The 25,195-nt window shown below is 37.0% G+C and overlaps 1 protein-coding gene across 1 annotated transcript in view; it reads left to right on the forward strand.

The window, feature by feature from the left end:
• Positions 1-3,409: 3,409 nt before the first annotated feature.
• TBK1 (TANK binding kinase 1) overlaps positions 3,410-25,195 on the forward strand; it is a 60,190-nt gene continuing 38,404 nt past the window's right edge. The window contains exon 1 of the mRNA XM_068135798.2: positions 3,410-3,592. Within this exon, the coding sequence (XP_067991899.2) occupies positions 3,497-3,592 (96 nt within the window). The 5' untranslated portion in view covers positions 3,410-3,496. The remainder of the gene's footprint in view (positions 3,593-25,195) is intronic.

Genomic DNA, 25,195 nt, shown 5'->3' on the forward strand with positions numbered 1-25,195 from the left:
TCGTGTCGTTTCCACTGACCCTGACAGCTTGGACAACGGTGGTGGTGAGTGACGTTAAATGTTGCAAAAGGAGAGACACCGAAGAGCTGGAGACGACCTAGGAAAGGGAAGTTTCTGATAAATGTGCTTGGCAGGTCATGACCACCCACGGGGCGTATTCAGGTGACCATGTATGGCAGCGGCGACACACCCCGAGTCATGGAGCTGGCTGTAGCCCGATTACGTGTGGTTGGAGTAAAAATGCAGCTTAAACAAACACAAGGGAGACAGAACTCGTCTTGGTAATAGAAAACGAACTTATTTACAGGTTGCACATCTCATCAAAATTACCTAAACCTGTCCTTAACTCGATAAATACACAAAAGCAACAGTTCAATAAAATGTGTCGCCACGACCTCTGATTTCTGAAAGCCGGACAGCAGTCACAGCACGTTGAGATGTGGTGTAGGGCACATGATGGTGCAATGAGCAATAGAGGCAGCTGATGATGGACCTGATGAATAGAGGCAGTTGATGAGGGCTTGATGGTGCAATGAGCAATAGAGGCAGCTGATGATGGACTTGATGGTGCAATGAGCAATCGAGGCAGTTGATGGTGCAATGAGCAATCGAGGCAGTTGATGGTGCAATGAGCAATCGAGGCAGTTGATGATGGACTTGATGGTGCAATGAGCAATAGAGGCAGCTGATGATGGACTTGATGGTGCAATGAGCAATAGAGGCAGCTGATGATGGACTTGATGGTGCAATGAGCAATCGAGGCAGTTGATGGTGCAATGAGCAATCGAGGCAGTTGATGGTGCAATGAGCAATCGAGGCAGCTGATGATGGACTTGATGGTGCAATGAGCAATGGAGGCAGTTGATCGTGCAATGAGCAATCGAGGCAGTTGATGGTGCAATGAGCAATCGAGGCAGTTGATGGTGCAATGAGCAATCGAGGCAGTTGATGGTGCAATGAGCAATAGAGGCAGCTGATGATGGACTTGATGGTGCAATGAGCAATCGAGGCAGTTGATGGTGCAATGAGCAATCGAGGCAGTTGATGGTGCAATGAGCAATCGAGGCAGCTGATGATGGACTTGATGGTGCAATGAGCAATGGAGGCAGTTGATCATGCAATGAGCAATCGAGGCAGTTGATGGTGCAATGAGCAATAGAGGCAGCTGATGATGGACTTGATGGTGCAATGAGCAATAGAGGCAGCTGATGATGGACTTAATGGTACAATGAGCAATAGAGGCAGCTGATGATGGACTTGATGGTGCAATGAGCAATAGAGGCAGCTGATGATGGACTTGACAAAACAATTGAGCAAATCAACTAAACTTCAGCGACTGCAATAATTGTGAGACGGACACCACAGAAGTACACAGGTGCGTAATGCAGCGGTGTTACAGAATGGTGCTTTGTTTCTCATCTGTGCAGTGTACCTCGTCATGAGTGACAGTGACACCCATGACCCATTTTGCTGGTGGGAATGCCAGCACAATGGATGGCCTACCCAGAGAACACAAGCCTTGCAGCCAAGGATTCCCCAAATAGCTGAGGTGGTTGCCACCAAAGATGAGGCTGATGAACTCCGAGTCTCCGAGAGTTTGTATTGATGGGAGAATCCCGCTGAGCATGACTCGGTGATCCCAATGAGGCTTCACCTGCTTCCTCTTTCTGCGAAAGTCCTCTATACCTCTGGTGTTGTCATTATTTTATGCTGAGTATTTCTCGTGCACCCCTCAAGGACCAATCACATGACTGCTCACAGTTCCAAAGCCAAAACTGGTGTGGGTGTGGTTCCGTTTGGAGGCCTGGACGACTCGGGGAGGGGGGGAAAAATTGGTGGAGGTCCGTACAATTAGTAAAGGGGGAGGAATGAATGATGGGGATATGATTATGTTTGGGAATATGAATGATGGAGATCTATAGTCTATACTGTTACTGTTAGAGAAGGGGGAGGAATGAATGATAGAGGTCGATACTGTTAGGTAAAGGAGAGGAATGAATGATAGAGGTCCATACTGTTGGGGAAGGGGTGAATGAATGTAGAGGTCTATACTGTTTGAAAGGGGAGGAATGAATGTGGAGGTCTATACTGTTCGGTAAGGGGGGGAATGAATGATAGGGATCTATACTGATTACTGTTGGGGAAGGGGGGGGGGGGGAATGAATGATAGAGATCTATACTGTTCAGGAAGGGGGAAATGAATGATCGAGGTCTATACTGTTAGGGAAAGGGGAGGAATGAATGATAGGGATCTATACTGTTGGGGAAGGGGGGGGGGGGAGGGGGAATGAATGATAGAGATCTATACTGTTCAGGAAGGGGGGAATGAATGATCGAGGTCCATACTGTTAGTGAAGGGGGAGGAATGAATGATAGGGATCTATACTGTTGGGAGAAGGGGGGGGGGGGGGGGATGAATGATAGAGATCTATACTGTTCAGGAAGGGGGGAATGAATGATCGAGGTTTATACTGTTGGGGAAGGGGGGAATGAATGTAGAGGTCTATACTGTTGGGGATGGGGGGTGGAATGAATGTAGAGATCTGCACTGTTCGGGAAGGGGGAGGAATGAATGATAGAGATCTATACTGTTAGGAAAGGGAGGAATGAATGATAGAGATCTATACTGTTAGGGAAGGGGGAGGAATGAATGTCGAGATCTATAGCCGACTGTTAGGGAAGGGGGTGGAATGAATGATAGAGATCTGCACTGTTAGGGAAGGGGGTGGAATGAATGATGGAGATCTATACTGTTAGGGAAGGGGGAGGCATGAATGTAGAGATCTATACTGTTAGGGAAGGAGAATGTGGTTAATTGGAGAGAAGAGTAGGTGAGTTATCACCGGCACCATGAAGTTGATGAAAAAATTAATAATAATCTTCAGCCGAACAAGCCTGGTATCCAGTTCGTGAAAGACTTGGATCAACAGCCTCCCTGGCCGAAACCGCAATAAAATATGAAGCGGCTGCAGTGGAATTATATTCGTAATATTCGTAGTTCGTAATAAATTATCATTATTTGTGTCTGAACCCGTGAAGGCAAGGCCTATGAATACCGTCGGCACTCATACTCATAGGCCGGTATCGGACGACGTTGAAGGTTTTTACACCGGACACGGCACCAGGGTATACTCGGTGATGCAGCACCCAGCGTGCGCATCACCATGGTGATAGTTTACAGTCGGTCGGAGCATTGAACTCAGACCAGATTGCTGAAAGACGAGTTCGCTGTTCGGCCACAGAAGTTAAAGAAAATAATTATAAATACAGTACATTTGCAATGCTGACATTTTTATTTACGTCCGTGATGAGATGATGCTTCAATGGAAAAAACATTGTAATCGAGCGAGATTTAGGCCGAGGAAGAAGAAGAGGAAGATAAGTGAAATATCGCGATATTGCGCTTGTAAATATCTGCGGAAAGCGGAAGCGGAAATATTGGCGGATTGTGTTCATTTTAGTTTACGTTGTGCGCGCCTCGACCTGGTTCGGCACCATGCAGAACATCAAAAGTACTCCGAGTTTCCTGTGGTCCACAGCAGATATTCTGGGTCAAGGTGCCACGGGTTGTGTGTACCGAGCTCGAAACAAGGTAACGATCCAGGTGTACTTTCGATATTCAATCGTTGCTTCCTCTCTTACTCTTACTCTTAGCTCTTTCACCTGAAGTTCCCAGGCTTTTCCGATCTCTGGTTCCATCTTTAGTTTAATAATTTCCGCCACTTGATATCAAATAATCTTCAATGATGCTCGAACACGCACAGAGTAGCGATGATGCATGACCTTGTGAAATGGAGTCGACACGAGGTCCTGGAGCCACATCCCGGGGATGTTCTGGGGAAGTCGAAACCCATTCGATGACCCTTCGCATCACAAGGATCCAAAATGATTCCGTGGTTGTTTTGATTGCTTTGGTTATATGAGTTGTTTTAGTGGTTGTTTTGATTGCTTTGGTTATATGAGTTGTTTTAGTGGTTGTTTTGATTGCTTTGGTTATATCAGTTGTTTTAGTGGTTGTTTTGATTGCTTTGGTTATATGAGTTGTTTTAGTGGTTGTTTTGATTGCTTTGGCTATATGAGTTGTTTTAGTGGTTGTTTTGATTGTCTGCTTTGGTTATATTCGTTGTTTTAGTGGTTGATTTGATTCTTTGCTTTGGTTATATGAGTTATGTTAGTGGTTGTTTTGATTCTTTGCTTTGGTTATATTCGTTGTTTTAGTGGTTGTTTTGATTGTTTGCTTTGGCTATATGAGTTGTTTTAGTGGTTGTTTTGATTGCTTTGGTTATATGAGTTGTTTTAGTGGTTGTTTTGATTGTCTGCTTTGGTTATATTCGTTGTTTTAGTGGTTGTTTTGATTGTCTGCTTTGGTTATATTCGTTGTTTTAGTGGTTGTTTTGATTGTCTGCTTTGGTTGTATGAGTTGTTTTAGTGGTTGTTTTGATTGTCTGCTTTGGTTATATGAGTTGTTTTAGTGGTTGTTTTGATTGTCTGCTTTGGTTATATGAGTTGTTTTAGTGGTTGTTTTGATTGTCTGCTTTGATTATATGAGTTGTTTTAGTGGTTGTTGTGATTGTTTGCTTTGGTTGTATGAGTTGTTTTAGTGGTTGCTTTGATTGTCTGCTTTGGTTGTATGAGTTGTTTTAGTGGTTGTTTTGATTGTCTGCTTTGGTTATATGAGTTGTTTTAGTGGTTGCTTTGATTGTCTGCTTTGGTTGTATGAGTTGTTTTAGTGGTTGTTTTGATTGTCTGCTTTGGTTGTATGAGTTGTTTTAGTGGTTGTTTTGATTGTCTGCTTTGGTTGTATGAGTTGTTTTAGTGGTTGTTTTGATTGTCTGCTTTGGTTGTATGAGTTGTTTTAGTGGTTGCTTTGATTGTCTGCTTTGATTATATGAGTTGTTTTAGTGGTTGTTTTGATTGTCTGCTTTGGTTGTATGAGTTGTTTTAGTGGTTGTTGTGATTGTTTGCTTTGGTTATATGAGTTGTTTTAGTGGTTGTTTTGATTGTCTGCTTTGGTTGTATGAGTTGTTTTAGTGGTATTGATTGGCTGATTTGGTTATATGAGTTGTTTTAGTGGTTGTTGTGATTGCTTTGGTTATATGAGTTGTTTTAGTGGTTGTTTTGATTGTCTGCTTTGGTTATATGAGTTGTTTTAGTGGTTGTTTTGATTGTCTGCTTTGGTTGTATGAGTTGTTTTAGTGGTATTGATTGGCTGATTTGGTTATATGAGTTGTTTTAGTGGTTGTTGTGATTGCTTTGGTTGTATGAGTTGTTTTAGTGGTTGTTTTGATTGTTTGCTTTGGCTATATGAGTTGTTTTAGTGGTTGTTTTGATTGTCTGCTTTGGTTGTATGAGTTGTTTTAGTGGTTGTTTTGATTGTCTGCTTTGGTTGTATGAGTTGTTTTAGTGGTTGTTTTGATTGTCTGCTTTGGTTATATGAGTTGTTTTAGTGGTTGTTTTGATTGTCTGCTTTGGTTATATGAGTTGTTTTAGTGGTTGTTTTGATTGTCTGCTTTGATTATATGAGTTGTTTTAGTGGTTGTTGTGATTGTTTGCTTTGGTTGTATGAGTTGTTTTAGTGGTTGCTTTGATTGTCTGCTTTGGTTGTATGAGTTGTTTTAGTGGTTGTTTTGATTGTCTGCTTTGGTTATATGAGTTGTTTTAGTGGTTGCTTTGATTGTCTGCTTTGGTTGTATGAGTTGTTTTAGTGGTTGTTTTGATTGTCTGCTTTGGTTGTATGAGTTGTTTTAGTGGTTGTTTTGATTGTCTGCTTTGGTTGTATGAGTTGTTTTAGTGGTTGTTTTGATTGTCTGCTTTGGTTGTATGAGTTGTTTTAGTGGTTGCTTTGATTGTCTGCTTTGGTTGTATGAGTTGTTTTAGTGGTATTGATTGGCTGATTTGGTTATATGAGTTGTTTTAGTGGTTGTTGTGATTGCTTTGGTTATATGAGTTGTTTTAGTGGTTGTTTTGATTGTCTGCTTTGGTTATATGAGTTGTTTTAGTGGTTGTTTTGATTGTCTGCTTTGGTTGTATGAGTTGTTTTAGTGGTATTGATTGGCTGATTTGGTTATATGAGTTGTTTTAGTGGTTGTTGTGATTGCTTTGGTTGTATGAGTTGTTTTAGTGGTTGTTTTGATTGTTTGCTTTGGCTATATGAGTTGTTTTAGTGGTTGTTTTGATTGTCTGCTTTGGTTGTATGAGTTGTTTTGATTGTCTGCTTTGGTTGTATGAGTTGTTTTAGTGGTTGTTTTGATTGTCTGCTTTGATTATATGAGTTGTTTTAGTGGTTGTTTTGATTGTCTGCTTTGGTTGTATGAGTTGTTTTAGTGGTTGTTTTGATTGTCTGCTTTGGTTGTACGAGTTGTTTTAGTGGTTGTTTTGATTGTCTGCTTTGGTTGTATGAGTTGTTTTAGTGGTTGCTTTGATTGTCTGCTTTCGTTGTATGAGTTGTTTTAGTGGTTGTTTTGATTGTTTGCTTTGGTTGTATGAGTTGTTTTAGTGGTTGCTTTGATTGTCTGCTTTGATTATATGAGTTGTTTTAGTGGTTGTTTTGATTGTCTGCTTTGGTTGTATGAGTTGTTTTAGTGGATGTTTTGATTGTCTGCTTTGATTATATGAGTTGTTTTAGTGGTTGTTGTGATTGTTTGCTTTGGTTGTATGAATTGTTTTAGTGGTTGCTTTGATTGTCTGGTTTGGTTATATGAGTTGTTTTAGTGGTTGTTTTGATTGTCTGCTTTGGTTGTATGAGTTGTTTTAGTGGTATTGATTGGCTGATTTGGTTATATGAGTTGTTTTAGTGGTTGTTGTGATTGCTTTGGTTATATGAGTTGTTTTAGTGGTTGTTTTGATTGTCTGCTTTGGTTATATGAGTTGTTTTAGTGGTTGTTTTGATTGCTTTGGTTATATGAGTTGTTTTAGTGGTTGTTTTGATTGCTTTGGTTATATGAGTTGTTTTAGTGGTTGTTTTGATTGTTTGCTTTGGTTATATGAGTTGTTTTAGTGGTTGTTTTGATTATTTGCTTTGGTTATGTTCTTTTAGTGGTTGTTTTGATCGTTTGCTTTGGTTATATGAGTGGTTTTAGTGGTTGTTGTGATTGTCTGCTTTGGTTATATGAGTTGTTTTAGTGGTTGTTTTGATTGCTTTGGTTATATGAGTTGTTTTAGTGGTTGTTTTGATTGCTTTGGTTATATGAGTTGTTTTAGTGGTTGTTTTGATTGTCTGCTTTGGTTATATGAGTTGTTTTAGTGGTTGTTTTGATTGCTTTGGTTATATGAGTTGTTTTAGTGGTTGTTTTGATTGCTTTGGTTATATGAGTTGTTTTAGTGGTTGTTTTGATTGTCTGCTTTGGTTGTATGAGTTGTTTTAGTGGTTGTTTTGATTGTCTGCTTTGATTATATGAGTTGTTTTAGTGGTTGTTTTGATTGTCTGCTTTGGTTGTATGAGTTGTTTTAGTGGTTGTTTTGATTGTCTGCTTTGGTTGTATGAGTTGTTTTAGTGGTATTGATTGGCTGATTTGGTTATATGAGTTGTTTTAGTGGTTGTTGTGATTGCTTTGGTTATATGAGTTGTTTTAGTGGTTGTTTTGATTGTCTGCTTTGGTTATATGAGTTGTTTTAGTGGTTGTTTTGATTGCTTTGGTTATATGAGTTGTTTTAGTGGTTGTTTTGATTGCTTTGGTTATATGAGTTGTTTTAGTGGTTGTTTTGATTGCTTTGGTTATATGAGTTGTTTTAGTGGTTGTTTTGATTGTCTGCTTTGGTTATATGAGTTGTTTTAGTGGTTGTTTTGATTGCTTTGGTTATATGAGTTGTTTTAGTGGTTGTTTTGTTTGCTTTGGTTATATGAGTTGTTTTAGTGGTTGTTTTGATTGTTTGCTTTGGTTATATGAGTTGTTTTAGTGGTTGTTTTGATTGTCTGCTTTGGTTATATGAGTTGTTTTAGTGGTTGTTTTGATTGTCTGCTTTGGTTATGAGTTGTTTTAGTGGTTGTTTTGATTGTTTGCTTTGGCTATATGAGTTATTTTAGTGGTTGTTTTGATTGTCTGCTTTGGTTATATTCGTTGTTTTAGTGGTTGTTTTGATTGTTTGCTTTGGCTATATGAGTTGTTTTAGTGGTTGTTTTGGTTGTCTGCTTTGGTTATATTCGTTGTTTTAGTGGTTGTTTTGATCGTTTGCTTTGGCGATATGAGTTGTTTTAGTGGTTGTTTTGATTGCTTTGGTTATATGAGTTGTTTTAGTGGTTGTTTTGATTGTCTGCTTTGGTTATATTCGTTGTTTTAGTGGTTGATTTGATTCTTTGCTTTGGTTATATGAGTTATGTTAGTGGTTGTTTTGATTCTTTGCTTTGGTTATATTCGTTGTTTTAGTGGTTGTTTTGATTGTTTGCTTTGGCTATATGAGTTGTTTTAGTGGTTGTTTTGATTGCTTTGGTTATATGAGTTGTTTTAGTGGTTGTTTTGATTGTCTGCTTTGGTTATATTCGTTGTTTTAGTGGTTGTTTTGATTGTCTGCTTTGGTTATATTCGTTGTTTTAGTGGTTGTTTTGATTGTCTGCTTTGGTTGTATGAGTTGTTTTAGTGGTTGTTTTGATTGTCTGCTTTGGTTATATGAGTTGTTTTAGTGGTTGTTTTGATTGTCTGCTTTGGTTATATGAGTTGTTTTAGTGGTTGTTTTGATTGTCTGCTTTGATTATATGAGTTGTTTTAGTGGTTGTTGTGATTGTTTGCTTTGGTTGTATGAGTTGTTTTAGTGGTTGCTTTGATTGTCTGCTTTGGTTGTATGAGTTGTTTTAGTGGTTGTTTTGATTGTCTGCTTTGGTTATATGAGTTGTTTTAGTGGTTGCTTTGATTGTCTGCTTTGGTTGTATGAGTTGTTTTAGTGGTTGTTTTGATTGTCTGCTTTGGTTGTATGAGTTGTTTTAGTGGTTGTTTTGATTGTCTGCTTTAGTTGTATGAGTTGTTTTAGTGGTTGTTTTGATTGTCTGCTTTGGTTGTATGAGTTGTTTTAGTGGTTGTTTTGATTGTCTGCTTTGGTTGTATGAGTTGTTTTAGTGGTTGTTTTGATTGTGTGCTTTGGTTATATAAGTTGTTTTAGTGGTTTTGATTGTCTGCTTTGGTTGTATGAGTTGTTTTAGTGGTTGCTTTGATTGTCTGCTTTGATTATATGAGTTATTTTAGTGGTTGTTTTGATTGTCTGCTTTGGTTGTATGAGTTGTTTTAGTGGTTGTTGTGATTGTTTGCTTTGGTTATATGAGTTGTTTTAGTGGTTGTTATGATTGTCTGCTTTGGTTATATGAGTTGTTTTAGTGGTTGCTTTGATTGTCTGCTTTGATTATATGAGTTATTTTAGTGGTTGTTTTGATTGTCTGCTTTGGTTGTATGAGTTGTTTTAGTGGTTGTTGTGATTGTTTGCTTTGGTTGTATGAGTTGTTTTGGTGGTTGCTTTGATTGTCTGCTTTGGTTATATGAGTTGTTTTAGTGGTTGTTTTGATCGTGTGCTTTGGTTATATTCGTTTTTAGTGGTTGTTTTGATTGTCTGCTTTGGTTATATTCGTTGTTTTAGTGGTTGCTTTGATTGTCTGCTTTGATTATATGAGTTATTTTAGTGGTTGTTTTGATTGTCTGCTTTGGTTGTATGAGTTGTTTTAGTGGTTGTTGTGATTGTTTGCTTTGGTTGTATGAGTTGTTTTAGTGGTTGCTTTGATTGTCTGCTTTGGTTATATGAGTTGTTTTAGTGGTTGTTTTGATTGTCTGCTTTGGTTATATGAGTTGTTTTAGTGGTTGTTTTGATCGTGTGCTTTGGTTATATTCGTTTTTAGTGGTTGTTTTGATTGTCTGCTTTGGTTATATTCGTTGTTTTAGTGGTTGCTTTGATTGTCTGCTTTGATTATATGAGTTGTTTTAGTGGTTGTTTTGATTGTTTGCTTTGGTTATATGAGTTGTTTTAGTGGTTGTTTTGATTGTTTGCTTTGGTTATATGAGTTGTTTTAGTGGTTGTTTTGATTGTGTGCTTTGGTTGTATGAGTTGTTTTAGTGGTTGTTTTGATTGTGTGCTTTGGTTATATGAGTTGTTTTAGTGGTTGTTTTGATTGTTTGCTTTGGTTATATGAGTTGTTTTAGTGGTTGTTTTGATTGTTTGCTTTGGTTATATGAGTTGTTTTAGTGGTTGTTTTGATTGTCTGCTTTGGTTATATGAGTTGTTTTAGTGGTTGTTTTGATTGTATGCTTTGGTTATACGAGGGCATGCCCGTACTATATATATATCTAAAATTATATCCCCCCCCTCTATTTACATGAAATGGTTTGGTCCAAAGCGAACGGCCTGCGAGTACGGTGACAATCCCCCCCCTCTATTTACATGAAATGGTTTGGTCCAAAGCGAACGGCTTGCGAGTACGGTGACAATCCCCCCCCTCTATTTACATGAAATGGTTTGGTCCAAAGCGAACGGCTTGCGAGTACGGTGACAACCCCCCCCCCCCCCCCTCTATTTACATGCAATGGTTTGGTCCAAAGCGAACGGCTTGCGGAGTTTGGTAAAGAAATCGCCATAGCTTGGTAACTACTTGTCCGATTAATATGAAACCTTGAAAAGGCACATCCTCGGGTCCCCAGCAATATACCTGGCAAGTTTCAAGTATATCGGACCCGTGGTTGTCGAGAAACAGCGGTCACAGACAAACACACAGACACACACACAGACACACAGAGATTACTGGAATTATAGATAGACTAGGGCATGCCCGTACTATATATATGCCCGTACTATATATCTATCTAAAATTATATCCCCCCCCTCTATTTACATGAAATGGTTTGGTCCATTCGCAACGCCAAAGCGAACGGCGAACGGCTTGCGAGTACAGTGACAATCCCCCCCCTCTATTTACATGAAATGGTTTCGTCCATTCGCAACGACCACAGAACCCCCCCCCCCCCCCCCTCTATTTACATGGAATGGTTTGGTCCATTCGCAACGCCAAAGCGAACGGCGAACGGCTAAATCGCCATAGCTCGGTAAGTACTTGTCCGATTAATTTCAAACCTTGAAAAGGCACATCCTCGGGTCCCCAGCAATATACCTGGCAAGTTTCAAGTATATCGGACCGGTAGTTGTCGATCCGGTCCAATCCGGACCGGTAGTTCGGCACACGCGATAGTTCGCTGCTCTCTGATTGGTTGAATCGTTTTTTGGACATAGCTCGGTAAGTAATTGTCCGATTAATATGAAACCTTGAAAAGGCACATCCTCGGGTCCCCAGCAATATACCTGGCAAGTTAAAAGTATATCGGACCCGTGGTTGTCGAGAAACAGCGGTCACAGACAAACAGACGTACAAACGTACAGACAGAGATTACTGGAATTATAGATAGACTAGGGCATGCCCGTACTATATATCTATCTAAAATTATATCCCCCCCCTCTATTTACATGAAATGGTTTGGTCCATTCGCAACGCCAAAGCGAACGGCGAACGGCTTGCGAGTACAGTGACAATCCCCCCCCCTCTATTTACATGAAATGGTTTCGTCCATTCGCAACGACCACAGAACCCCCCCCCCCCCCCTCTATTTACATGGAATGGTTTGGTCCATTCGCAACGCCGGCACACGCGATCGTTCGCTGCTCTCTGATTGGTTGAATCGTTTTTTGGACATAGCTCGGTAAGTAATTGTCCGATTAATATGAAACCTTGAAAAGGCACATCCTCGGGTCCCCAGCAATATACCTGGCAAGTTAAAAGTATATCGGACCCGTGGTTGTCGAGAAACAGCGGTCACAGACAGACAAACGTACAAACGTACAGACAGAGATTACTGGAATTATAGATAGATGAATTGTTTTAGTGGTTATGATTGTTTGCTTTGGTTATATGAGTTGTTTTAGTGGTTGTTTTGATTGTTTGCTTTGGTTATGTTATTTTAGTGGTTGTTTTGATTGTCTGCTTTGGTTATATGAGTTGTTTTAGTGGTCGTTTTGATTGTTTGCTTTGGTTATATGATTTGTTTTAGTGGTTGTTTTGATTGTCTGCTTTGGTTATATGAGTTGTGTTAGTGGTTGTTTTGATTGTCTGCTTTGGTTATATGAGTTTTAGTGGTTGTTTTGATTGTTTGCTTTGGTTATACGAGTTGTTTTAGTGGTTGTGATTGTCTGCTTTGGTTATATGAGTTTTAGTGGTTGTTTTGATTGTTTGCTTTGGTTATGCGAGTTGTTTTAGTGGTTGTTTTGATCGTTTGCTTTGGTTATATGAGTTGTTTTAGTGGTTGTTGTGATTGTCTGCTTTGGTTATATGAGTTGTATTAGTGGTTGTTTTGATTGTCTGCTTTGGTTATATGAGTTTTAGTGGTTTTGATTGCTTTGGTTATGCGAGTTGTTTTGATCGTTTGCTTTGGTTATACGAGTTGTTTTAGTGGTTGTTGTGATTGTCTGCTTTGGTTATATGAGTTGTTTTAGTGGTTGTTTTGATTGTCTGCTTTGGTTATACTAGGGCATGCCCGTACTATATCTATATCTAAAATTATATCCCCCCCTCTATTTACATGAAATGGTTTGGTCCATGAAATGTTTTGGTCCATTCGCAACGCGAAAGCGAACGGCGAACGCTTTACATGAAATGGTTTGGTGCATGAAATGTTTTGGTTCATTCGCAACGCCAAAGCGAACGGCGAACGGCTTGCGAGTACAGTGACAATCCCCCCGGGGTTTTTATTAGTTTTAAAACATAGTTTAACGCCAACATAGCGCCAACATAGTTTGCAAACGTGAAATAAATGAATACGCTCTCAAATGTGCCATCCGAGGCAGAGTGTGTCCGCCACGTTCGGCACACGCGATAGCTCGCTGCTCTCTGATTGGTTGAATCGTTTTTTGGACATAGCTCGGTAAGTAATTGTCCGATTAATATGAAACCTTGAAAAGGCACATCCTCGGGTCCCCAGCAATATACCTGGCAAGTTAAAAGTATATCGGACCCGTGGTTGTCGAGAAACAGCGGTCACAGACAAACGTACAAACGTACAAACAAACAAACACACAGAGATTACTGGAATTATAGATAGATGAGTTTTAGTGGTTGTTTTGATTGTTTGCTTTGGTTATGCGAGTTGTTTTAGTGGTTGTTTTGATCATTTGCTTTGGTGATATGAGTTGTTTTAGTGGTTGTTGTGATTGTCTGCTTTGGTTATATGAGTTGTTTTAGTGGTTGTTGTGATTGTCTGCTTTGGTGATATGAGTTGTTTTAGTGGTTGTTGTGATTGTCTGCTTTGGTTATATGAGTTGTTTTAGTGGTTGTTGTGATTGTCTGCTTTGGTTATATGAGTTGTTTTAGTGGTTGTTGTGATTGTCTGCTTTGGTTATGCGAGTTGTTTTAGTGGTTGTTTTGATCATTTGCTTTGGTTATATGAGTTGTTTTAGTGGTTGTTGTGATTGTCTGCTTTGGTTATACGAGTTGTTTTAGTTGTTGTTTTGATCGTTTGCTTTGGTTATATGAGTTGTTTTAGTGGTTGTTGTGATTGTCTGCTTTGGTTATATGAGTTGTTTTAGTGGTTGTTTTGATTTGTCTTTGGTTATATGAGTTGTTTTAGTGGTTGTTTTGATTGTATGCTTTGGTTATATGAGTTGTTTTCGTGGTTATGATTGTTTGCTTTGGTTATATGAGTTGTTTTAGTGGTTGTTTTGATTGTTTGCTTTGGTTATGTTATTTTAGTGGTTGTTTTGATTGTCTGCTTTGGTTATATGAGTTGTTTTAGTGGTTGTTTTGATTGTGTGCTTTGGTTATATGAGTTGTTTTAGTGGTTGTTTTGATTGTCTGCTTTGGTTATATTAGTTTTAGTGGTTGTTGTGATTGTCTGCTTTGGTTATGCGAGTTGTTTTAGTGGTTGTTTTGATCATTTGCTTTGGTTATATGAGTTTTAGTGGTTGTTGTGATTGTCTGCTTTGGTTATATGAGTTGTTTTAGTGGTTGTTGTGATTGTCTGCTTTGGTTATATGAGTTGTTTTAGTGGTTGTTTTGATTGCTTTGGTTATATGAGTTGTTTTAGTGGTTGTTTTGATTGTCTGCTTTGGTTATATGAGTTGTTTTCGTGGTTGTTTTGATTGTCTGCTTTGGTTATATGAGTTGTTTTAGTGGTTGTTTTGTTTGCTTTGGCTATATGAGTTGTTTTAGTGGTTGTTTTGATTGTCTGCTTTGGTTGTATGAGTTGTTTTAGTGGTTGTTTTGATTGTCTGCTTTGGTTGTATGAGTTGTTTTAGTGGTTGTTTTGATTGTCTGCTTTGATTATATGAGTTGTTTTAGTGGTTGTTTTGATTGTCTGCTTTGGTTGTATGAGTTGTTTTAGTGGTTGTTTTGATTGTCTGCTTTGGTTGTACGAGTTGTTTTAGTGGTTGTTTTGATTGTCTGCTTTGGTTGTATGAGTTGTTTTAGTGGTTGCTTTGATTGTCTGCTTTCGTTGTATGAGTTGTTTTAGTGGTTGTTTTGATTGTTTGCTTTGGTTGTATGAGTTGTTTTAGTGGTTGCTTTGATTGTCTGCTTTGATTATATGAGTTGTTTTAGTGGTTGTTTTGAGTGTCTGCTTTGGTTGTATGAGTTGTTTTGATTGTCTGCTTTGATTATATGAGTTGTTTTAGTGGTTGTTGTGATTGTTTGCTTTGGTTGTATGAATTGTTTTAGTGGTTGCTTTGATTGTCTGGTTTGGTTATATGAGTTGTTTTAGTGGTTGTTTTGATTGTCTGCTTTGGTTGTATGAGTTGTTTTAGTGGTATTGATTGGCTGATTTGGTTATATGAGTTGTTTTAGTGGTTGTTGTGATTGCTTTGGTTATATGAGTTGTTTTAGTGGTTGTTTTGATTGTCTGCTTTGGTTATATGAGTTGTTTTAGTGGTTGTTTTGATTGCTTTGGTTATATGAGTTGTTTTAGTGGTTGTTTTGATTGCTTTGGTTATATGAGTTGTTTTAGTGGTTGTTTTGATTGCTTTGGTTATATGAGTTGTTTTAGTGGTTGTTTTGATTATCTGCTTTGGTTATATGAGTTGTTTTAGTGGTTGTTTTGATTTCCTTGGTTATATGAGTTGTTTTAGTGGTTGTTTTGTTTGCTTTGGTTATATGAGTTGTTTTAGTGGTTGTTTTGATTGTTTGCTTTGGTTATATGAGTTGTTTTAGTGGTTGTTTTGATTGTCTGCTTTGGTTATATGAGTTGTTTTAGTGGTTGTTTTGATTGTCTGCTTTGGTTATGAGTTGTTTTAGTGGTTGTTTTGATTGTTTGCTTTGGCTATATGAGTTATTTTAGTGGTTGTTTTGATTGTCTGCTTTGGTTATATTCGTTGTTTTAGTGGTTGTTTTGATTGTTTGCTTTGGCTATATGAGTTGTTTTCGTGGTTGTTTTGGTTGTCTGCTTTGGTTATATTCGTTGTTTTAGTGGTTGTTTTGATTGTTTGCTTTGGCGATATGAGTTGTTTTAGTGGTTGTTTTGATTGCTTTGGTTATATGAGTTGTTTTAGTGGTTGTTTTGATTGTCTGCTTTGGTTATATGAGTTGTTTTAGTGGTTGTTTTGATTGTGTGCTTTGGTTATATGAGTTGTTTTCGTGGTTATGATTGTTTGCTTTGGTTATATGAGTTGTTTTAGTGGTTGTTTTGATTGTTTGCTTTGGTTATGTTATTTTAGTGGTTGTTTTGATTGTCTGCTTTGGTTATATGAGTTGTTTTAGTGGTCGTTTTGATTGTTTGCTTTGGTTATATGATTTGTTTTAGTGGTTGTTTTGATTGTCTGCTTTGGTTATATGAGTTGTGTTAGTGGTTGTTTTGATTGTCTGCTTTGGTTATATGAGTTTTAGTGGTTGTTTTGATTGTTTGCTTTGGTTATACGAGTTGTTTTAGTGGTTGTGATTGTCTGCTTTGGTTATATGAGTTTTAGTGGTTGTTTTGATTGTTTGCTTTGGTTATGCGAGTTGTTTTAGTGGTTGTTTTGATCGTTTGCTTTGGTTATATGAGTTGTTTTAGTGGTTGTTGTGATTGTCTGCTTTGGTTATATGAGTTGTATTAGTGGTTGTTTTGATTGTCTGCTTTGGTTATATGAGTTTTAGTGGTTTTGATTGCTTTGGTTATGCGAGTTGTTTTGATCGTTTGCTTTGGTTATACGAGTTGTTTTAGTGGTTGTTGTGATTGTCTGCTTTGGTTATATGAGTTGTTTTAGTGGTTGTTTTGATTGTCTGCTTTGGTTATACTAGGGCATGCCCGTACTATATCTATATCTAAAATTATATCCCCCCCTCTATTTACATGAAATGGTTTGGTCCATGAAATGTTTTGGTCCATTCGCAACGCGAAAGCGAACGGCGAACGCTTTACATGAAATGGTTTGGTGCATGAAATGTTTTGGTTCATTCGCAACGCCAAAGCGAACGGCGAACGGCTTGCGAGTACAGTGACAATCCCCCCGGGGTTTTTATTAGTTTTAAAACATAGTTTAACGCCAACATAGCGCCAACATAGTTTGCAAACGTGAAATAAATGAATACGCTCTCAAATGTGCCATCCGAGGCAGAGTGTGTCCGCCACGTTCGGCACACGCGATAGCTCGCTGCTCTCTGATTGGTTGAATCGTTTTTTGGACATAGCTCGGTAAGTAATTGTCCGATTAATATGAAACCTTGAAAAGGCACATCCTCGGGTCCCCAGCAATATACCTGGCAAGTTAAAAGTATATCGGACCCGTGGTTGTCGAGAAACAGCGGTCACAGACAAACGTACAAACGTACAAACAAACAAACACACAGAGATTACTGGAATTATAGATAGATGAGTTTTAGTGGTTGTTTTGATTGTTTGCTTTGGTTATGCGAGTTGTTTTAGTGGTTGTTTTGATCATTTGCTTTGGTGATATGAGTTGTTTTAGTGGTTGTTGTGATTGTCTGCTTTGGTTATATGAGTTGTTTTAGTGGTTGTTGTGATTGTCTGCTTTGGTGATATGAGTTGTTTTAGTGGTTGTTGTGATTGTCTGCTTTGGTTATATGAGTTGTTTTAGTGGTTGTTGTGATTGTCTGCTTTGGTTATATGAGTTGTTTTAGTGGTTGTTGTGATTGTCTGCTTTGGTTATGCGAGTTGTTTTAGTGGTTGTTTTGATCATTTGCTTTGGTTATATGAGTTGTTTTAGTGGTTGTTGTGATTGTCTGCTTTGGTTATACGAGTTGTTTTAGTTGTTGTTTTGATCGTTTGCTTTGGTTATATGAGTTGTTTTAGTGGTTGTTGTGATTGTCTGCTTTGGTTATATGAGTTGTTTTAGTGGTTGTTTTGATTTGTCTTTGGTTATATGAGTTGTTTTAGTGGTTGTTTTGATTGTATGCTTTGGTTATATGAGTTGTTTTCGTGGTTATGATTGTTTGCTTTGGTTATATGAGTTGTTTTAGTGGTTGTTTTGATTGTTTGCTTTGGTTATGTTATTTTAGTGGTTGTTTTGATTGTCTGCTTTGGTTATATGAGTTGTTTTAGTGGTTGTTTTGATTGTGTGCTTTGGTTATATGAGTTGTTTTAGTGGTTGTTTTGATTGTCTGCTTTGGTTATATTAGTTTTAGTGGTTGTGATTGTCTGCTTTGGTTATGCGAGTTGTTTTAGTGGTTGTTTTGATCATTTGCTTTGGTTATATGAGTTTTAGTGGTTGTTGTGATTGTCTGCTTTGGTTATATGAGTTGTTTTAGTGGTTGTTGTGATTGTCTGCTTTGGTTATATGAGTTGTTTTAGTGGTTGTTTTGATTGCTTTGGTTATATGAGTTGTTTTAGTGGTTGTTTTGATTGTCTGCTTTGGTTATATGAGTTGTTTTCGTGGTTGTTTTGATTGTCTGCTTTGGTTATATGAGTTGTTTTAGTGGTTGTTTTGTTTGCTTTGGCTATATGAGTTGTTTTAGTGGTTGTTTTGATTGTCTGCTTTGGTTGTATGAGTTGTTTTAGTGGTTGTTTTGATTGTCTGCTTTGGTTGTATGAGTTGTTTTAGTGGTTGTTTTGATTGTCTGCTTTGATTATATGAGTTGTTTTAGTGGTTGTTTTGATTGTCTGCTTTGGTTGTATGAGTTGTTTTAGTGGTTGTTTTGATTGTCTGCTTTGGTTGTACGAGTTGTTTTAGTGGTTGTTTTGATTGTCTGCTTTGGTTGTATGAGTTGTTTTAGTGGTTGCTTTGATTGTCTGCTTTCGTTGTATGAGTTGTTTTAGTGGTTGTTTTGATTGTTTGCTTTGGTTGTATGAGTTGTTTTAGTGGTTGCTTTGATTGTCTGCTTTGATTATATGAGTTGTTTTAGTGGTTGTTTTGAGTGTCTGCTTTGGTTGTATGAGTTGTTTTGATTGTCTGCTTTGATTATATGAGTTGTTTTAGTGGTTGTTGTGATTGTTTGCTTTGGTTGTATGAATTGTTTTAGTGGTTGCTTTGATTGTCTGGTTTGGTTATATGAGTTGTTTTAGTGGTTGTTTTGATTGTCTGCTTTGGTTGTATGAGTTGTTTTAGTGGTATTGATTGGCTGATTTGGTTATATGAGTTGTTTTAGTGGTTGTTGTGATTGCTTTGGTTATATGAGTTGTTTTAGTGGTTGTTTTGATTGTCTGCTTTGGTTATATGAGTTGTTTTAGTGGTTGTTTTGATTGCTTTGGTTATATGAGTTGTTTTAGTGGTTGTTTTGATTGCTTTGGTTATATGAGTTGTTTTAGTGGTTGTTTTGATTGCTTTGGTTATATGAGTTGTTTTAGTGGTTGTTTTGATTATCTGCTTTGGTTATATGAGTTGTTTTAGTGGTTGTTTTGATTTCCTTGGTTATATGAGTTGTTTTAGTGGTTGTTTTGTTTGCTTTGGTTATATGAGTTGTTTTAGTGGTTGTTTTGATTGTTTGCTTTGGTTATATGAGTTGTTTTAGTGGTTGTTTTGATTGTCTGCTTTGGTTATATGAGTTGTTTTAGTGGTTGTTTTGATTGTCTGCTTTGGTTATGAGTTGTTTTAGTGGTTGTTTTGATTGTTTGCTTTGGCTATATGAGTTATTTTAGTGGTTGTTTTGATTGTCTGCTTTGGTTATATTCGTTGTTTTAGTGGTTGTTTTGATTGTTTGCTTTGGCTATATGAGTTGTTTTCGTGGTTGTTTTGGTTGTCTGCTTTGGTTATATTCGTTGTTTTAGTGGTTGTTTTGATTGTTTGCTTTGGCGATATGAGTTGTTTTAGTGGTTGTTTTGATTGCTTTGGTTATATGAGTTGTTTTAGTGGTTGTTTTGATTGTCTGCTTTGGTTATATGAGTTGTTTTAGTGGTTGTTTTGATTGTGTGCTTTGGTTATATGAGTTGTTTTCGTGGTTATGATTGTTTGCTTTGGTTATATGAGTTGTTTTAGTGGTTGTTTTGATTGTTTGCTTTGGTTATGTTATTTTAGTGGTTGTTTTGATTGTCTGCTTTGGTTATATGAGTTGTTTTAGTGGTTGTTTTGATTGTGTGCTTTGGTTATATGAGTTGTTTTAGTGGTTGTTTTGATTGTCTGCTTTGGTTATATTAGTTTTAGTGGTTGTTGTGATTGTCTGCTTTGGTTATGCGAGTTGTTTTAGTGGTTGTTTTGATTGTCTGCTTTGGTTGTACGAGTTGTTTTAGTGGTTGTTTTGATTGTCTGCTTTGGTTGTATGAGTTGTTTTAGTGGTTGCTTTGATTGTCTGCTTTGGTTGTACGAGTTGTTTTAGTGGTTGTTTTGATTGTCTGCTTTGGTTGTATGAGTTGTTTTAGTGGTTGTTGTGATTGTCTGCTTTGGTTATATGAGTTGTTTTAGTGGTTGTTGTGATTGTCTGCTTTGGTTATATGAGTTGTTTTAGTGGTTGTTTTGATTGCTTTGGTTATATGAGTTGTTTTAGTGGTTGTTTTGATTGTCTGCTTTGGTTATATGAGTTGTTTTCGTGGTTGTTTTGATTGTCTGCTTTGGTTATATGAGTTGTTTTAGTGGTTGTTTTGTTTGCTTTGGCTATATGAGTTGTTTTAGTGGTTGTTTTGATTGTCTGCTTTGGTTGTATGAGTTGTTTTAGTGGTTGTTTTGATTGTCTGCTTTGGTTGTATGAGTTGTTTTAGTGGTTGTTTTGATTGTCTGCTTTGATTATATGAGTTGTTTTAGTGGTTGTTTTGATTGTCTGCTTTGGTTGTATGAGTTGTTTTAGTGGTTGTTTTGATTGTCTGCTTTGGTTGTACGAGTTGTTTTAGTGGTTGTTTTGATTGTCTGCTTTGGTTGTATGAGTTGTTTTAGTGGTTGCTTTGATTGTCTGCTTTCGTTGTATGAGTTGTTTTAGTGGTTGTTTTGATTGTTTGCTTTGGTTGTATGAGTTGTTTTAGTGGTTGCTTTGATTGTCTGCTTTGATTATATGAGTTGTTTTAGTGGTTGTTTTGATTGTCTGCTTTGGTTGTATGAGTTGTTTTGATTGTCTGCTTTGATTATATGAGTTGTTTTAGTGGTTGTTGTGATTGTTTGCTTTGGTTGTATGAATTGTTTTAGTGGTTGCTTTGATTGTCTGGTTTGGTTATATGAGTTGTTTTAGTGGTTGTTTTGATTGTCTGCTTTGGTTGTATGAGTTGTTTTAGTGGTATTGATTGGCTGATTTGGTTATATGAGTTGTTTTAGTGGTTGTTGTGATTGCTTTGGTTATATGAGTTGTTTTAGTGGTTGTTTTGATTGTCTGCTTTGGTTATATGAGTTGTTTTAGTGGTTGTTTTGATTGCTTTGGTTATATGAGTTGTTTTAGTGGTTGTTTTGATTGCTTTGGTTATATGAGTTGTTTTAGTGGTTGTTTTGATTGCTTTGGTTATATGAGTTGTTTTAGTGGTTGTTTTGATTATCTGCTTTGGTTATATGAGTTGTTTTAGTGGTTGTTTTGATTTCCTTGGTTATATGAGTTGTTTTAGTGGTTGTTTTGTTTGCTTTGGTTATATGAGTTGTTTTAGTGGTTGTTTTGATTGTTTGCTTTGGTTATATGAGTTGTTTTAGTGGTTGTTTTGATTGTCTGCTTTGGTTATATGAGTTGTTTTAGTGGTTGTTTTGATTGTCTGCTTTGGTTATGAGTTGTTTTAGTGGTTGTTTTGATTGTTTGCTTTGGCTATATGAGTTATTTTAGTGGTTGTTTTGATTGTCTGCTTTGGTTATATTCGTTGTTTTAGTGGTTGTTTTGATTGTTTGCTTTGGCTATATGAGTTGTTTTCGTGGTTGTTTTGGTTGTCTGCTTTGGTTATATTCGTTGTTTTAGTGGTTGTTTTGATTGTTTGCTTTGGCGATATGAGTTGTTTTAGTGGTTGTTTTGATTGCTTTGGTTATATGAGTTGTTTTAGTGGTTGTTTTGATTGTCTGCTTTGGTTATATTCGTTGTTTTAGTGGTTGATTTGATTCTTTGCTTTGGTTATATGAGTTATGTTAGTGGTTGTTTTGATTCTTTGCTTTGGTTATATTCGTTGTTTTAGTGGTTGTTTTGATTGTTTGCTTTGGCTATATGAGTTGTTTTAGTGGTTGTTTTGATTGCTTTGGTTATATGAGTTGTTTTAGTGGTTGTTTTGATTGTCTGCTTTGGTTATATTCGTTGTTTTAGTGGTTGTTTTGATTGTCTGCTTTGGTTATATTCGTTGTTTTAGTGGTTGTTTTGATTGTCTGCTTTGGTTGTATGAGTTGTTTTAGTGGTTGTTTTGATTGTCTGCTTTGGTTGTATGAGTTGTTTTAGTGGTTGCTTTGATTGTCTGCTTTGGTTATATGAGTTGTTTTAGTGGTTGTTTTGATTGTCTGCTTTGGTTATATGAGTTGTTTTAGTGGTTGTTTTGATTGTTTGCTTTGGCTATATGAGTTGTTTTAGTGGTTGTTTTGATTGCTTTGGTTATATGAGTTGTTTTAGTGGTTGTTTTGATCGTGTGCTTTGGTTATATTCGTTGTTTTAGTGGTTGTTTTGATTGTCTGCTTTGGTTATATTCGTTGTTTTAGTGGTTGCTTTGATTGTCTGCTTTGATTATATGAGTTGTTTTAGTGGTTGTTTTTGATTGTTTGCTTTGGTTATATGAGTTGTTTTAGTGGTTGTTTTGATTGTTTGCTTTGGTTATATGAGTTGTTTTAGTGGTTGTTTTGATTGTGTGCTTTGGTTGTATGAGTTGTTTTAGTGGTTGTTTTGATTGTGTGCTTTGGTTATATGAGTTGTTTTAGTGGTTGTTTTGATTGTTTGCTTTGGTTATATGAGTTGTTTTAGTGGTTGTTTTGATTTTATGCTTTGGTTATATGAGTTGTTTTAGTGGTTATGATTGTTTGCTTTGGTTATATGAGTTGTTTTAGTGGTTGTTTTGATTGTTTGCTTTGGTTATGTTATTTTAGTGGTTGTTTTGATTGTCTGCTTTGGTTATATGAGTTGTTTTAGTGGTTGTTTTGATTGCTTGCTTTGGTTATATGATTTGTTTTAGTGGTTGTTTTGATTGTCTGCTTTGGTTATATGAGTTGTGTTAGTGGTTGTTTTGATTGTCTGCTTTGGTTATATGAGTTTTAGTGGTTGTTTTGATTGTTTGCTTTGGTTATACGAGTTGTTTTAGTGGTTGTGATTGTCTGCTTTGGTTATATGAGTTTTAGTGGTTGTTTTGATTGTTTGCTTTGGTTATGCGAGTTGTTTTGATCGTTTGCATTGGTTATATGAGTTGTTTTAGTGGATGTTATGATTGTCTGCTTTGGTTATATGAGTTGTTTTCGTGGTTGTTATGATTGTCTGCTTTGGTTATATGAGTTGTTTTAGTGGTTGTTTTGATTGTCTGCTTTGGTTATATGAGTTTTAGTGGTTGTTTTGATTGCTTTGGTTATGCGAGTTGTTTTGATCGTTTGCTTTGGTTATACGAGTTGTTTTAGTGGTTGTTGTGATTGTCTGCTTTGGTTATATGAGTTGTTTTAGTGGTTGTTTTGATTGTCTGCTTTGGTTATATGAGTTGTTTTAGTGGTTGTTTTGATTGTCTGCTTTGGTTATATGAGTTTTAGTGGTTGTTTTGATTGTTTGCTTTGGTTATGCGAGTTGTTTTCGTGGTTGTTTTGATCATTTGCTTTGGTTATATGAGTTGTTTTAGTGGTTGTTGTGATTGTCTGCTTTGGTTATATGAGTTGTTTTAATGGTTGTTGTGATTGTCTGCTTTGGTTATATGAGTTGTTTTAGTGGTTGTTGTGATTGTCTGCTTTGGTTATGCGAGTTGTTTTAGTGGTTGTTTTGATCATTTGCTTTGGTTATATGAGTTGTTTTAGTGGTTGTTGTGATTGTCTGCTTTGGTTATACTAGGGCATGCCCGTACTATATATATATCTAAAATTATATCCCCCCCCCTATTTACATGAAATGGTTTGGTCCAAAGCGAACGGCTTGCGAGTGGTGACAATCCCCCCCCTCTATTTACATGCAATGGTTCGGTCCAAAGCGAACGGCTTCCGGAGTTTGGTAAAGAAATCGCCATCGCGTACACAAACGCGCAGGAAAGCGAATGAATCGCAAATTCGTTTTTATTAGTTGTAAAACATAATGCCCAATTATTCAATTAGCGCCAACGTATTTTGGCTGTTTGCAATTTAATCGCAAGGCAAAGTAGAAAGAGAAGAGGGAAAAAAAGAAAAGCCTTGCCTTGCTGCAAACAGCTGCTGCAAACAACAACAACAGGGAAGGCTGCACTGTCCGGAAGTTGGCATATCGCAGTTACGATTATTTTAGTGTTAATGGCCAATTATTCAATTAGCGCCAACGTATTTTGGCTGTTTGCAATTTAATCGCAAGGAAAAGTAGAAAGAGAAGAGGGAAAAAAAGAAAAGCCTTGCATTAACGCATTAACGCTTGCATTGCATTAACGGTTCGGCACACGTGATAGCTCGCTGCTCTCTGATTGGTTGAAGCGTTTTTTGGACATAGCTCGGTAGGTACTTGTCCGATTAATTTCAAACCTTGAAAAGGCACATCCTCGGGTCCCCAGCAATATACCTGGCAAGTTTCAAGTATATCGGACCCGTGGTTGTCGAGAAACAGCGGTCACAGACAAACACACAGACACACAGACACACAGACACACAGACACACAGACACACAGACACACAGACACACAGACACACAGAGATTACTGGAATTATAGATAGATGAGTTGTTTTAGTGGTTGTTGTGATTGTCTGCTTTGGTTATATGAGTTGTTTTAGTGGTTGTTTTGATTGTTTGCTTTGGTTATGCGAGTTGTTTTAGTTGTTGTTTTGATCGTTTGCTTTGGTTATATGAGTTGTTTTAGTGGTTGTTGTGATTGTCTGCTTTGGTTATATGAGTTGTTTTAGTGGTTGTTTTGATTGTCTGCTTTGGTTATATGAGTTGTTTTAGTGGTTGTTTTGATTGTGTGCTTTGGTTATATGAGTTGTTTTAGTGGTTGTTTTGATTGTCTGCTTTGGTGATATTAGTTGTTTTAGTGGTTGTTTTGATTGTCTTTGGTTATATGAGTTGTTTTAGTGGTTGTTTTGATTGTATGCTTTGGTTATATGAGTTGTTTTAGTGGTTATGATTGTTTGCTTTGGTTATATGAGTTGTTTTAGTGGTTGTTTTGATTGTTTGCTTTGGTTATATTAGTTGTTTTAGTGGTTGTTGTGATTGTCTGCTTTGGTTATGCGAGTTGTTTTAGTGGTTGTTTTGATCATTTGCTTTGGTTATATGAGTTTTAGTGGTTGTTGTGATTGTCTGCTTTGGTTATATGAGTTGTTTTAGTGGTTGTTGTGATTGTCTGCTTTGGTTATATGAGTTGTTTTAGTGGTTGTTTTGATTGTCTGCTTTGGTTATATGAGTTGTTTTAGTGGTTGTTTTGATTGTGTGCTTTGGTTATGAGTTGTTTTAGTGGTTGTTTTTATTGTCTGCTTTGGTTATATGAGTTGTTTTAGTGGTTATGATTGTCTGCTTTGGTTATATGAGTTGTTTTAGTGGTTGTTTTGATTGTTTGCTTTGGTTATATGATTTGTTTTAGTGGTTGTTTTGATTGTCTGCTTTGGTTATATGAGTTGTTAGTGGTTGTTTTGATTGTCTGCTTTGGTTATATGAGTTTTAGTGGTTGTTTTGATTGTTTGCTTTGGTTATGCGAGTTGTTTTAGTGGTTGTTTTGATTGTCTGCTTTGGTTATATTAGTTGTTTTAGTGGTTGTTTTGATTGTCTGCTTTGGTTATATGAGTTGTTTTATTGGTTGTTTTGATTGTATGC

Source organism: Myxine glutinosa, chromosome 1 (genome assembly GCF_964187855.1).
Source record: "Myxine glutinosa chromosome 1, kmMyxGlut1.1, whole genome shotgun sequence".
In the NCBI taxonomy this organism is placed as follows: Eukaryota; Metazoa; Chordata; class Myxini; order Myxiniformes; family Myxinidae; genus Myxine; species Myxine glutinosa.